The 12,960-nt window shown below is 31.2% G+C and overlaps 1 protein-coding gene across 2 annotated transcripts in view; it reads left to right on the top strand.

Moving 5' to 3' along the window:
- The first annotated feature begins 171 nt into the window (after positions 1-171).
- The window catches only part of LOC148601995 (phenylalanine--tRNA ligase beta subunit-like), a 39,268-nt gene continuing 26,479 nt past the window's right edge, over positions 172-12,960 (top strand). The window contains exon 1 of one of the 2 annotated variants that reach the window (XM_088554345.1): positions 172-311. In XM_088554345.1, the coding sequence (XP_088410471.1) occupies positions 254-311 (58 nt within the window). In that variant the 5' untranslated portion in view covers positions 172-253. The remainder of the gene's footprint in view (positions 312-12,960) is intronic. The other variant, XM_088554344.1, reaches the window with a different exon arrangement.

The following is a 12,960-nucleotide window of genomic DNA, read 5'->3' as shown; positions in this document are numbered from 1 at the left end:
AGACTACAATTTACTATTCCTTGCTTGGTATGTTTTTCGTGTAAAAAAATAAATCATTATCTATTGAATATTGAATCTATATAATTTCATTCATTCCCCTCTCATGATTCTCTTTTATCTTTATTTTCATTTTAAATCTAAAATAAGATCCTTAATTTAGTTACACCCAACCAAATGTTTTCTGTAAGGAGGTTTAAATTCACCGTCACAATTTCGTCATCGTTTTCACCATCTCACATGTTTTGGAGTGAAAATGCCCACTATTAGTGTAAATAAGGAAGAACTGTTCAAAAGTTTGGGTAAATCGTATAGTAAGTATATATATTGGTTTGATTTTTTGTTTGTCTTTATGAAAAAATAAGTCAGAAAATGTAAAAAAATAATAACAGAACATAGAACATATTTTATTACCCAAGTTAAAGGGCTCACAGCCACAGGTAGTCTAGATAATAATGACGTTTGCTGAGGCATTTTTTTAATCTGGCGTTTATATTTGGCAACCAAGCAAAATAAAAATTAGTGCCATCCCAAGACGGCATAATTATTGGACTTGCTCACACTTAATCCCTTTGGGATTTAGCGCTGGAGATATTTTTTTTTTTACCACCACCGAATCCCTTAAAATGTCCTACATGTAGTATTTTGGAAAATTTTACAACTCGACCTCGACTCAAACCGGGACTGATTGTGCCGACAGCAGCACGCCAAGGGTCCGAGACGATAGATGATTTGAAAGTAGACATATTTTGCTATGTAAGTATATCAATTTGGATACCTAAGTCAACCTTATACGTTAGCTACAGCATGCTTTTTCTTGGACGGCTGCTTCAAATTGTCTAGTACTGTTTTGATCAGTATTTGATAATAACAGTTCATACTTACAGCATGTAATATATTTTTTAAACTTTCACCAATAATATCTGTTTGAAAATGAATTTTTTGTAAGTCAGTACTGAAATAGTAGTAGATAATACATTACTGAATTGTTGTGCGAAAGAAACTTACTGAATTCATATTGGCATTAAAAGTACAAGAAATATGTAGTAAAATTGCTGGTAGTGTATTTGACAAAAAGAGGGCTTTATTAGTTTAAACATATTTATTCAGTCAAATACATTTCTGTTTGAATTTTTACATGGTACAATAATACACACTGGATAGGAAACAAGCAAAGCTTATATTAATCCATTTCCTTATAAAGTATGACAATTAAAATATTTTATAACATAGTTTGATGCTCTGGATACGTATTTACTAAAACAATGAATTGCTAGAAGCTAATGGATAGTGTTGAGGTAGTATGGAATACAGAGGATTAAATTTAACAATATGAAATGAACAAAAAATGTAGGAAAAGAAAAAAATTAGGGAGACAAAACAAAAAGTTAATAAAGAAATTAAATTCAATATTAATTATATAAATAATATTAAATATTTTTTTTAAACAATGTGTGATGTTGAAGTGCATATCAAGTGAACTGTTTGCTGTTAATGATATACTTGTGGACTTGTAAGAATAAAAGTTTGTTTTGGTCATCTGAAAGATCAGCAGAGCCGAATAGTAGAGTGTGGTCGTTGAAAGTAATCTGTAAGGGAAGAGAAGAAAACGTGTCGAGTCTAAGCTGGGTATAACGATTGCATCTGAGTAAATAATGGGAAGTGGATTCAGTATTTCCACATGTGCAATTAGGTGAATCGACCAGGTTGCGAATGAATAGGTGTTCACGGAGCGAGGAGCAATTAATACGTAGATGAGCATGTCCTTTGCGGCCACTGGTGTAAAAATATGTCGGACGTTTCTTCATGCTCATAATTACATGTTTTTTAAAAACATAAGGAGACTTGATGTTACGGTTATCAGAAGGAAGATTATTCCATGATTTGGTAGTAGAAGGTAAAAAATAATCGGCGAAGAACTGAGTTCTTACTCGAGGTTCGGATATGAGATGAGCCTGGAATAGAACTAATTTATGCCCTTCACGTCTAGTGGCTAAGCGTTCCCAACTAGTCTGTTCGTAGAGCTTCTGCAGAGACATTAGCCACGATTCTAGCTGCCTCCAGTTGAACCGATTTGATTTTATTTATAAGTCCTATGTTGCTATTATCCCACATGACATCTCTGTATTAGAGTATCGGTCGTATGTAGGACATATAGATGGTTTCTAGTGAGAACCTGTCAAGCAAAAATCTGTATTTTCTACGGATGTTTGAACGGCGATATGCTTTGTCGACGATCGAATGTATGTGATCATGCCACGACCCGTTATTTGATATAGTGATGCCGAGATGTTTATGATTGACAACTTCTTGTATAGGTACAGAGTTCATCTGGAGTACTGGATGGATAGGTTTGTTTACTATATGCGAAATCGTCATAGCCTGGTTTTTTTTTGGATTGAATATAACTAACCAGTTATGGGCCCAATTATTGACGGCATCTAGATCAGAGTTTAGCCTTTTGGTCGACAATACTGGATTATCAACAATAAGAAAAATACTAGTGTCATCCACAAAAAGCCTCACTTCAGCTTGAATTTCCTTGATGATGTCATTTATAAAATAAAGAGCAAGGGTCCTAAAATAGAACCTTGTGGAACTCCCGTGTTTATATCCACCCAGTCTGAATTAGACCCGTTTAATGCAACACGTTGGCATCTGCCAGACAAGTAATTCTCTGTCCATTTTAAAGCGTCCCCCGAGAAGCCATATTTTTTAATTTTGAAAAGAAGTTCTTTGTGCCAAACACGATCAAAAGCTTTACTGATATCACAGAAAACAACCCTGAACTCCTTTCCGCAGTCAAGTGTCCTCCCAATTTCATTTGAGATATTTACCAATTGATTAATCGCCGAGTCGCCACAAGTGAAGCCAGACTGGTACGGTGTAATGACAGCATTGTCTAACAAAAAGTTGTACATGTATTTATAAACACAACGTTTCATGCATTTTGACATGACACATAACAAAGAAACATAGTCTATAGTTCTTTACATCACTTGGTACTCCTTGCTTAAAGACTGGAGTCACGTTTGCTCTTTTACAAGAAGATGGAAAAGTTACTAAAGTCAAAGGTAGGTTAAATAGTTTACATAAAGGGAAGGTAAGTTCGAGAGTAGCTTCCTTTAACAGATGCGGATTTATCAAGTCTGGTCCGGAAGCTTTTGATGCGTTTAATATAGATAGTACGTCATTAACGTCGTGCTCGGTTATTATGATGTTGTCAAGCTTTTGTGGTCCGTTAAGAGGTTATTCTGTTAAAGTGGCATTAGTATCGTCTAATGTAGACTGTGAAGCAAAATATTCATTGAACATGTTCGATTTTTTTGAGTTCATCGAAAATAAGATTTTCATCTCTCACTATAACCTTGGTTCTCTTAATTACTCTTTCACTAAAGGAGGAATACCAGAGTGGGAAGATTTCATGCCCGTTATAAGATTGCATATCTTCCACGAGGAATGAGACGAAGATTTGGCTTCAGAGAAATTATTAATCAATTTATTTTGATAATTGCTCCGAGATTTACGAATAAGATCTGTTACTTCATTACAAATTGTACGAAACTTTTCCCAATCGCCAGGATTGTTTGAAAGTCTTGCTTTTTTATGAATCCTATTTTTCTGTCGCATGTGTCGGCAAATATTACCAGTAAGCCGTCGCGGTACGTCCTTACGAACATTTATAATCCGGCTAGGTATTGTTTGTTGTCAAGCCAAAGAGTAGTGGTGTGTCAAAAACATATAGGGGTTACTTTTGTCAAATTGCAGACAGATTCATTATTTCAATGAATGTTTAGAAAATATGGTAATTTTATAGAAACATTAATATGCCTTTTGCAGAAAAAAATTTGATCATGAATAAACGGAATGGCACTATCATTGTCTTTGTTGTTGTCATCATAGAGTTGTGGTTTTTTGTGTGTTACATGTAATTTGAATATTAGTGGATCAATATAAGATTTTATGAAAATGTCTCAAACTACATGTATAATAGTTTAAGGTCATTTGTACACAAGAAAGAAAAATTTGAATTTAAAAACAGTTAAATTTGGAAACCCCACAGTTCCAAGTGATCACTACATTGTATGTATGTCCGCTTTATAAATTTCATACATTTTTAAGCTAGTCAGTGCAACTTGGCCTTATTTCATGTACATGTATATACCACTACAAGAAGATAACTCACAAGAAAGAAAACCAAAAGTCAAATTACATTGCAGAAAAACTTGGTTGAACTTATTTTAAAATCTAACCAGTAGGGCCCTCTGTGATTTTTCATTCCTGATAATAGCATATTCCTGTTAATTGCAGGATTTTTTCTGACAAATTGGGTATGCTATTAAGATGAATCCACTGTATTTAATATTGCCACTGGAGACTATTAGGGTGTTGTATAAAAAATGTGGAATATTTAAACAAGTTTAAATTTTCTAATTTATAAAACTATGGCAAGTGAAGCAAGCCAAATTTTTTTAAAGGTTTTGTGCAGGTCAGAATATTTATTTTCAGTTCACTAGCCAAAGTCAGATTATTTATTTTCTAGCAATTTACTAAGACTATTTAATTTCTGGTAAGATTAGGCCAGATTATTTATTTCCTTCAGAATCAGTTACAGATGACTTTTTATGTGCTGTGATAGTTGCATGTATGTTAAGGTGGGGCAAACAGTGTGCCAGTGAAAAAAAGTTTGAAATCATGCATTTGATAATTTGAATATGCACTTTTACTTACCTGGATTATTTGTATGAATTTTATATCTTATATAGATATACACAATACAAATGAATGAAAATATATAAACTATAATATATTTCATAACAATTTTCAATTTTGATGTAATGTCATTATACAGAGTTAACGTAATTTTTCTTCACACAGTTTTTTCTATAAATAGATCTTTTTATTTAATGGTTTTTCGAGGATTTTAAGCAGATTGAGTTCTCTTTCTTTCATTGTGAATTAACAGAAATCTGTAGTGGAGCTGTTAATAAGATTTAAATGCACCAGAAGAACATACATCTAATTTATACATCATGATCATTGGAAAGAAAAATATTTCTACTTTAAAATAAAACTTGGCATAATAGAGGTGATCCAGTTTTATGAAAAATGGGTGTAAAATGGGAAGGGGTAATTTCATGAAAAAAATAAAATGTATTTTTAGGTATAATTTCCAAGACAATGAATGGGCATGAAAATGTCCTTCATTAATAATCATAAATAACTTTTTTGGGGAATTGAATGCAATATTCAATGTTTAATGTATGATATTATTTAATGTCGTGTTTTGACGTTTTTTGACTCCACTCAAAATAACTCATATTTTACTAAAAGTGTTCATTTTTTAATTCTATTCACCAAACGGTTGTAAAAAGGGATGGATTTGTATGTTTATTCTTTATTTATTTGATGTAACTTAAACTCATACAAGGCACCAACTTTTGCAATTTAGGAAAAAATCGATGAATGAATATAGAAATTCAGAATAAAAGCAGTTTGTGGTCTTTTTGCATGTTTTTTTTTTGTTACTTAACTATGGCACATTCTTCATTAAGGTTTACCTGAATTGAAATTAGAAAAAAAGGGGGGTATAAATGAGGAACAGAATATTATTACGATTGGTGTTGTCATATCCGTATGTGTAATATGTACAACAATTATATATCTACATTACTACAAGAAATCTATTTAACAGGATTCAAAATTATGACTAAATATGTTATTTCCGTATGAATAAATTACTCTGTATTAGTTCACCATTTTTCATAATGCATAGCACTCATTTAATATCATATAACCTGACAACCCACAACCAGATGGGATCCCTGATCCACCAACTGGGGACACACTGTGTTGCCCTGTGGCTGAGTGCTTTCTGGCTGCACACATCTCAGATAATATATTTACAAATTAAAAATATCCCTCACAAACAAGCAAAAATAGAGTTAAATAGCAATTAAGATGTATAAAGCTAAATCTCATGAAACAAAAATAATGCATATGATGGACATTAGAATCATGCAAAATAACTTTATCAAAACAACGAAAAGTTGCATAAAAGAAAAGCTATAAAAACAAAGTAAATAAATATCTGATGACCGACAATGTTAAAAGTGTTAAAACAAAATTAAAACACATATCAAACAGTCATCATAAGACAGCATAAAATGTCTTTTTATTTGACTGACTTATGTTAATAATGAACAACTATGTACAAGGTTCAATGCTATTGTAAAACACAAATACCCTCAACAAACTTCTTATTTACCTCAATTCAACAACATTGGACCCACAGAACTATTTACAAGACATGAGCAAGTTGAAAATATAAAAGCAGGAAAAACATAAGTCATTTTCTATATAAGAAATAACAAGAGGGAAAGCAACTTTGCATGCCATACTTGAAAATGACGTCTTAACAACAAATCGCTATAACCTGATATTTCATCAAAAGTGACAAAAACAACTTTTTGAATGAGTTTTAACATCAACAAGGGGAAAAAAAAAACACAAAAGCTCAAAAGTCAAATAATTGAACAGGTTCAAGATTTAAACATGAAACAAGAAATTGAACACGCCTAACATAATTGGTTAACGTTTGTAGGTTTCTTCTGATAATTACTCACTAAATTACTTGTAAATTTAAAATGCAATCAAAACAACCATATTGCCATTGATTTAAAAAAAAAACCAAAAAAAACATGTTGAATTGAATTGTAAGACAAACATTCCTTTAATGTATAAACTCTGGCAACAGGCAGGAAACTATCCTGGCAATTGACTGTTAATACCCTTTGTTACATACTATCAAAATAATAAAAAAAAATCAGAATATTTTCTGATCAATAGTTTTGCAATGAATCTTGGGGTATTTTTGTTGACACCCGTATTCTTGCTAATAGATAACAGTGAATTCTGTTGTTCTTAAACAGTGTTTACTAAAAATAGACTAGTTTAAAGGAAGTGGTATTCAAATTTGACACGTTCTTTTGTAGAATAATTTTTGATATTTTCCTTCATGTCTTTTTCTATTTGCAGATTCTGTGCCAGAATGTCTGGTGTAAATTATTAAATATGAACAAGGCCTACATCTTGCACCATTGTATATTTTTCTTTATTTTAGTACAGACATATGTTACAAAAAAATTGCTCACAAATTTGACAATATACGTGAAGTTTGCAAAAAATGTAGAATGCTCCACTATTATTTCATGATAAATACATCCATGCAAAAAGTATGTATTTCAAACAATGTGCTTGGTAGTTATTGATATAGGAAGTAAACATGCAAATACACTTTGTATACAATCACACGGAGATAATTAGTTTTTTGTTAAAATCCTTTTATGAGTACTTTACACAGAAACACTAATTTATTGATTTTTTTTAATATAATACTTATTAAAATTGAAAAAGTAACTATTTTTAACTAAGTCCGGGAAAGGGTCAAAGGTTGATTTACCCTTATATGCCCTTGAAGCTAATGTACTTGTAATATCCTTAATGTTCTGAATTGGGAAGCAGTTGAACTATAAAGATAACATTTCTATGATTTAAAAAAAAAACACATTTTTTTTATGAAAAAAATTGGCAAATTTAATCATTCTACAAAAATGAAAAAAAAATGTTTCATTCAATGCATAAATTTGAAATTATGATGAATATCATTTGACACTAGAGAAACAGTGTAATTATACTTTGTGACATCAGTATTATTTCAGTGGAAGGACAGCTCAGTATCAAAACAATGGGAAATATACATGTATTTATCATCAATGATGCTCTTGTTTACTGAATGTCAAGTAAAATGAATAAAACTTTCTTAATTTGATCTGTCGTGACAGCTTTGCAAAATGAGCTTGAAACTACAAATTTTCACGTATTGTAACAACTAATAGTATCACAGATTAAACTTGTAAATTACAGATACCAGGTATCTTTTTTTGTCACCTTTAGACTTGTTTCTAGACTGTTGCAAGAATATTATTTAGAGCACTTTACCAAATTCTTTAACAAAAAATATACTTGGAATGTTAACCTAACATGATATAAAAACTTTTTTTTTAAAATGTACAAAATGTATCTATACAAAAACTATAAATTTCAAACCTTGTGCAATCTGTACATGTACATGTAGTAACTGATACCAAACACTTACATTTAAATACAAGTTATAATACCCAGTAGCAAGTACACCCAGATACATTGTAAGTCCAATAAGAGGCTTTTATTGATTTATTCAAAAAATACTTTATGAAATAGTTAATAGTTTGCAAATTGAGAAATCCAAAATCATCAGTTCGGTCATGAGGGAACAGGGAACCTTTTTAAATGACACGGACAACATAAGAATAATTACATATATACATATACAAGTACTTACCGTACTATAGATTGTTCAGTAAAATTTTAAAAGAATCTGGTGTTTATGTCATAAAATTTAACTTTGGATTTTAATAGAATAGATTTTAATAGCAATGCTGGTGTCCATCCGTCCGTGTGTCCAAAGCATGTTGACGCAACTCCTCAGGAACGGCTCAATGGAATTTGACCAAATTTATATGATTGTTTGTCCCCATATGTAGTTCACCATATTTAACCGGTATTTTGATTCGACAGTTATGGGAATTGTGATACTGTTCCCTTTTCACATTATTTGCAATAGGAACACTTTGTGGACACAACTCCTCAGAAACCAGTGAACAGAATTTGACCAAATTTTGTAGAATTGTTTGTCACCATATGTAGTTGATCATACTTAACTGCTGTTTTGATTCGGCTATTTTTATGGGAGTTAAGGGACTTTGTTCATTTTTCATGTTCTTATTTTGTGGATTTTTTTGTTGTTGTATGAAGAATTCTTAACCTAATTTAATTTGTTTCATTAAGATACATTAACCTTGAATCGCCACATGGACTTATGAAAGCACATAAGTTTTGAATCTGCTATTTATACAAATGTCAAACATTTGTAATTCAACTCTTCCTACAGCGGGACATATGACTACGCGTAGCATTCTTGTCATAGTAGACTCTATAAAATTCTTTATATAAGGATACAAAATTTCACATTTCGAATTTTAACAAAAACCCCACTCATAACATTGCCTAGTTAGAAAATTCTTTTTTTCAGGCTTCTGGGTAATTAATTTGTCTACAAAATTTCCAATGGGAGGCTCTAAGTTAGGAAGTGATGGGTAGCTTTTTATCAGAATGAGACAAATTAAAGCAGTTTGTAGTAATTATCTTTTTAAAAGAAAAAATATTGAAGACACGCTACATGTGACTAACAAAAAAGCTCATTTTAACATACATGTACATTTTGCCCTGTCCAGTTATAATGAGTTTACAGGATTAGGATCATGTATCCCTGGTCTGAAAATACTGATGTACCAATTTTTGAATTTATTTGTCACAGTCAATATTGACAAGTCAGTGTTGAAGGATTTTTCAGAAATTGAGGTTTCCTCGGGAAAAATCCACATAAAATTAACTTTCCCAGTCAATGACGGCTTTCCTTACTAAACAAATCCTTACAGCATGTGAAGTTCTCAACTTGCCACGGGAAAGTGTAACTAAGTACCTAACTTTCACTGACCCAAATTTCACTTGCCCCGGGTAACAGGAAATAGGAATCCTATAACACTGCAATTGTGAAGTTGAAAGAGATTTCAAGTGGTCTATAAAATGCTTTTTTCTCAATTCAACTTTTTTTTTCCTATACGAAAATGTATGTCAAATAATTTACATTGGTTTAGGTTATTGTTTTCCCATTCCCTGCAATTTTCTTTTTTATGGGTTGTCATATATGCATGTATGTCAAGTTGGGACAAACAGTGTGGCAGTGAAAATGTTAGAAATATTTGATAAGCATGTACTTGTACTTACCAGGAATATTTGTATGAACTTTATATCTTATATAAACATACACCATACAAATAAATGAAAATATAGAAATTATATATACCAATTTTCAATCCTGATTTTGTAAGATAGTTACTGAACAATGTATATAAGTTGTGTTTTATTTGTCCTGTGATGAAGATTTCAAGTACCGGTAGTCCATAAAATACATTTATCCCATCCCAGTCTTTCTTTCCCTGCATGTCAATATGATGATGTAATTCAATAAATGTCTTATATAAGCATATACAATATAAATAAATACAGATAGAAAAATTATAATTTTTCCTACACTAATTTCTGCTTTCTTCTAAAATTTCTTGTTGTTAACATTTTTTCAAAACTATTCTCCTCTGAAAACACTTGACCAATTGGAACCAAACTTAATATGAATATTCCTTGGGCTTTCCTGCATAGAATTGTTGTGGTAATTTTTGATCCATTGAAAAACATGGCTGCCATTACTAAAAATAGAACATAGGGGTCAGACAGTTGTTTTTTGCATAGATCACCAAAGCCGTTAGGTTTAGCTAAATTTTGACGTATTGTAAAAGTGTTTAGCAGGATGAGATATATTTTCAAATTTTCATTTTAATCCATTAAGCCATATTGGAGTTATTGCCCTTTTTCAATGGTTTTTGCTATATTTAATGTTATTTCTTTCAAAAATTTACTATACCAATTGAAACAAAACCAGGTATGAATGTTCCTTGGGGTATCCTGCTTAGAACTGATGTATGGATTTTTTATCTGTCAAAAAACATGGCCACAATAACTAAAAATAAAATATAGGGGTCAGACAATAGTTTTTCGCATACATCTTCAAAACCATTGAGTCAAAATTGTTGGACAACTTCTTGTTAAATTTATTGCCCTTGAAAGACAGAATTCAACCTGGTGAGCGATTCAGGCTTCTTGGAGCCTCTTGTTATGTAATGCTTTTACCAAATAAGTTTGTTTTGTGGCCCTATTATGAAGATTAAGTTCGACTTTGGTTATGATTGAAGGATTTTTATGGACGTAATGGCTCTTTGACTTAGAAAAATTTCAGTGAATTTGCAGTTTTCCGCACTTTTTTTTGTAATGCTTTTACCAATTGATTTTATATTTAGGTTGGAGAGTTACTTCCCTTAGCTCAAAATTTATAAAAAAACAAAATCTAGTTGGGAATATGAAAAAAAGGTCTAGTGGATCATATACTACTGAAAATTCCCTTCAATAATAATAATATGAATTCCTTCTTCATATTGACATTTATTATTTAGCTTTCAGTGGATGAAATTATTTCAAATGGTCCATACTATTTTCTTTCTATTGATAGAGCTCTCTGTTCCTCCCATGTATTATTGTTACCTAATTTTCAGTAATAGACATGTAGATTTGTTTAGATGGAGCAAACAGTGACCAATAAAGATGTTAGAATTTCATGCAAAATACATAATATATACTTATAACAAGGTTTAATTTGATATTGGAATAAATTTAGAAATGAGTAAAACAAATCGTAAAATTAACTTTCACTCATGCTAGTATGGTTAAAGGGTAAGATTAATTTGGTAACAGAAGGCAAGAAAAACTTGCAACTGTTAGGCACAAGACCACAATTAATTTTCATGTGCATTTCAATGTACACATTTTAACAGATTAAACAAATTCCACTGGCGCAAACTGAAGAAAACTTCTCTGGCCTAAAGATACCTACATACAGGATCTTATATATAAATTGTTGAAATCTTTACCATTATTTTCTGAAATTAATACATATGACCCGGAGATGGGGTAAACATGACAAAGAAACTGAGTTAAAAGTCCTAAATTTTAACCTTCTTCCACAGAACTAAATTACAACTTGTAGTCAGAATTGATTAATAACAAAATATCCCTTGTAATTTTGACCTATTTTCTACCAATTAGAGGCAAAACTTAAGCAAATAAGTTTCCAGTAAAAATGTGAAAAACTAGTATGTCAGTTGTTTGTTAAACAATTGAAAGGTCTTTCCCTTGAAAACTTTCTCTTTGTAATATACACATTAAAACATCTACAACAGTTTGACTTTTTGCACTTGGTGACCTTGTCAAATGCAATTGTCGATGTTGCCATCATGAGTTTTGTAATGTCACCTCGACGACCTTTCGTTGGATATAAAATAACCCTACTTTCTGTATACTTTAGAATTTTGCACTTATTAACCCCAACAAGGTTCTTTTTCTACATAAATAAATTGAAATTCGAGATGTACACATTATTACCTTTAATTTGATATGCAACAACCTAACTATATAAACAACTTAAGTTATGGACTCGTTGACCTTACCCAAGTCATTTATTTCAAGACAAAACATTGATCTTTCGAATGTAGCTTTAAGACCTTTCATTTGATATACAACAACCTTACACTCTAAGAACTTAAAATTTTTGCACTTAATGACCCTACTATTTGAACATGTATTATTTATCATGGTTGAAATTCTGATTGTTGAAGTGTGCTCATTTAGACCTTCAAAATGATATATCACATGACCCCCTTCGACTAAGTTGAAAAAAATGATGCAATATCAAATCTATAAATATATATTGATGAAATATATCAAACCATTGGAAAATATGAAAATTTAAGTTGTTGTAGTATCATTGTTTTTCATATTGGTTCTTGGTATTTTGTGGAACAGTTGTACTTGTGCAGATCTTTCATTCTGTGGAATGACCATTTGTGTGTCTGCTGTGGATTTTAAAATATATACCCCCGCTCTCAAAATTTAAAATTTCAATAGATCCAAAATTAGACAAGATATGTCAAATCTGGAAACTGTATGATAATTTGCAGAACACATACAACAAAATGACAAAATAATTTGGGCAATTTTGGAGCTCATTTTGAGCCCAATGATTATTAAAATATGATGCAATAACAAACTCCAGAACCGGAAGTCGTAGAGACATGAAACTACCACCATACATCTTAGGATTACCTGACTTTGAAAAAACTTACAAGATCAAGGTCATATGTTTATGTCAAGGTCACAAACCGGATTCTGCAAAACATTTAAATTGTCATAACC

The sequence above is a fragment of the Perna viridis genome, chromosome 12, assembly GCF_037379345.1.
Source record: "Perna viridis isolate PV_CMFRI_1.1 ecotype Kerala chromosome 12, ASM3737934v1, whole genome shotgun sequence".
In the NCBI taxonomy this organism is placed as follows: Eukaryota; Metazoa; Mollusca; class Bivalvia; order Mytilida; family Mytilidae; genus Perna; species Perna viridis.
The sequence above is the reverse complement of the archived record's forward strand: the minus strand, read 5'-3'. Positions and strand labels throughout refer to the sequence as shown.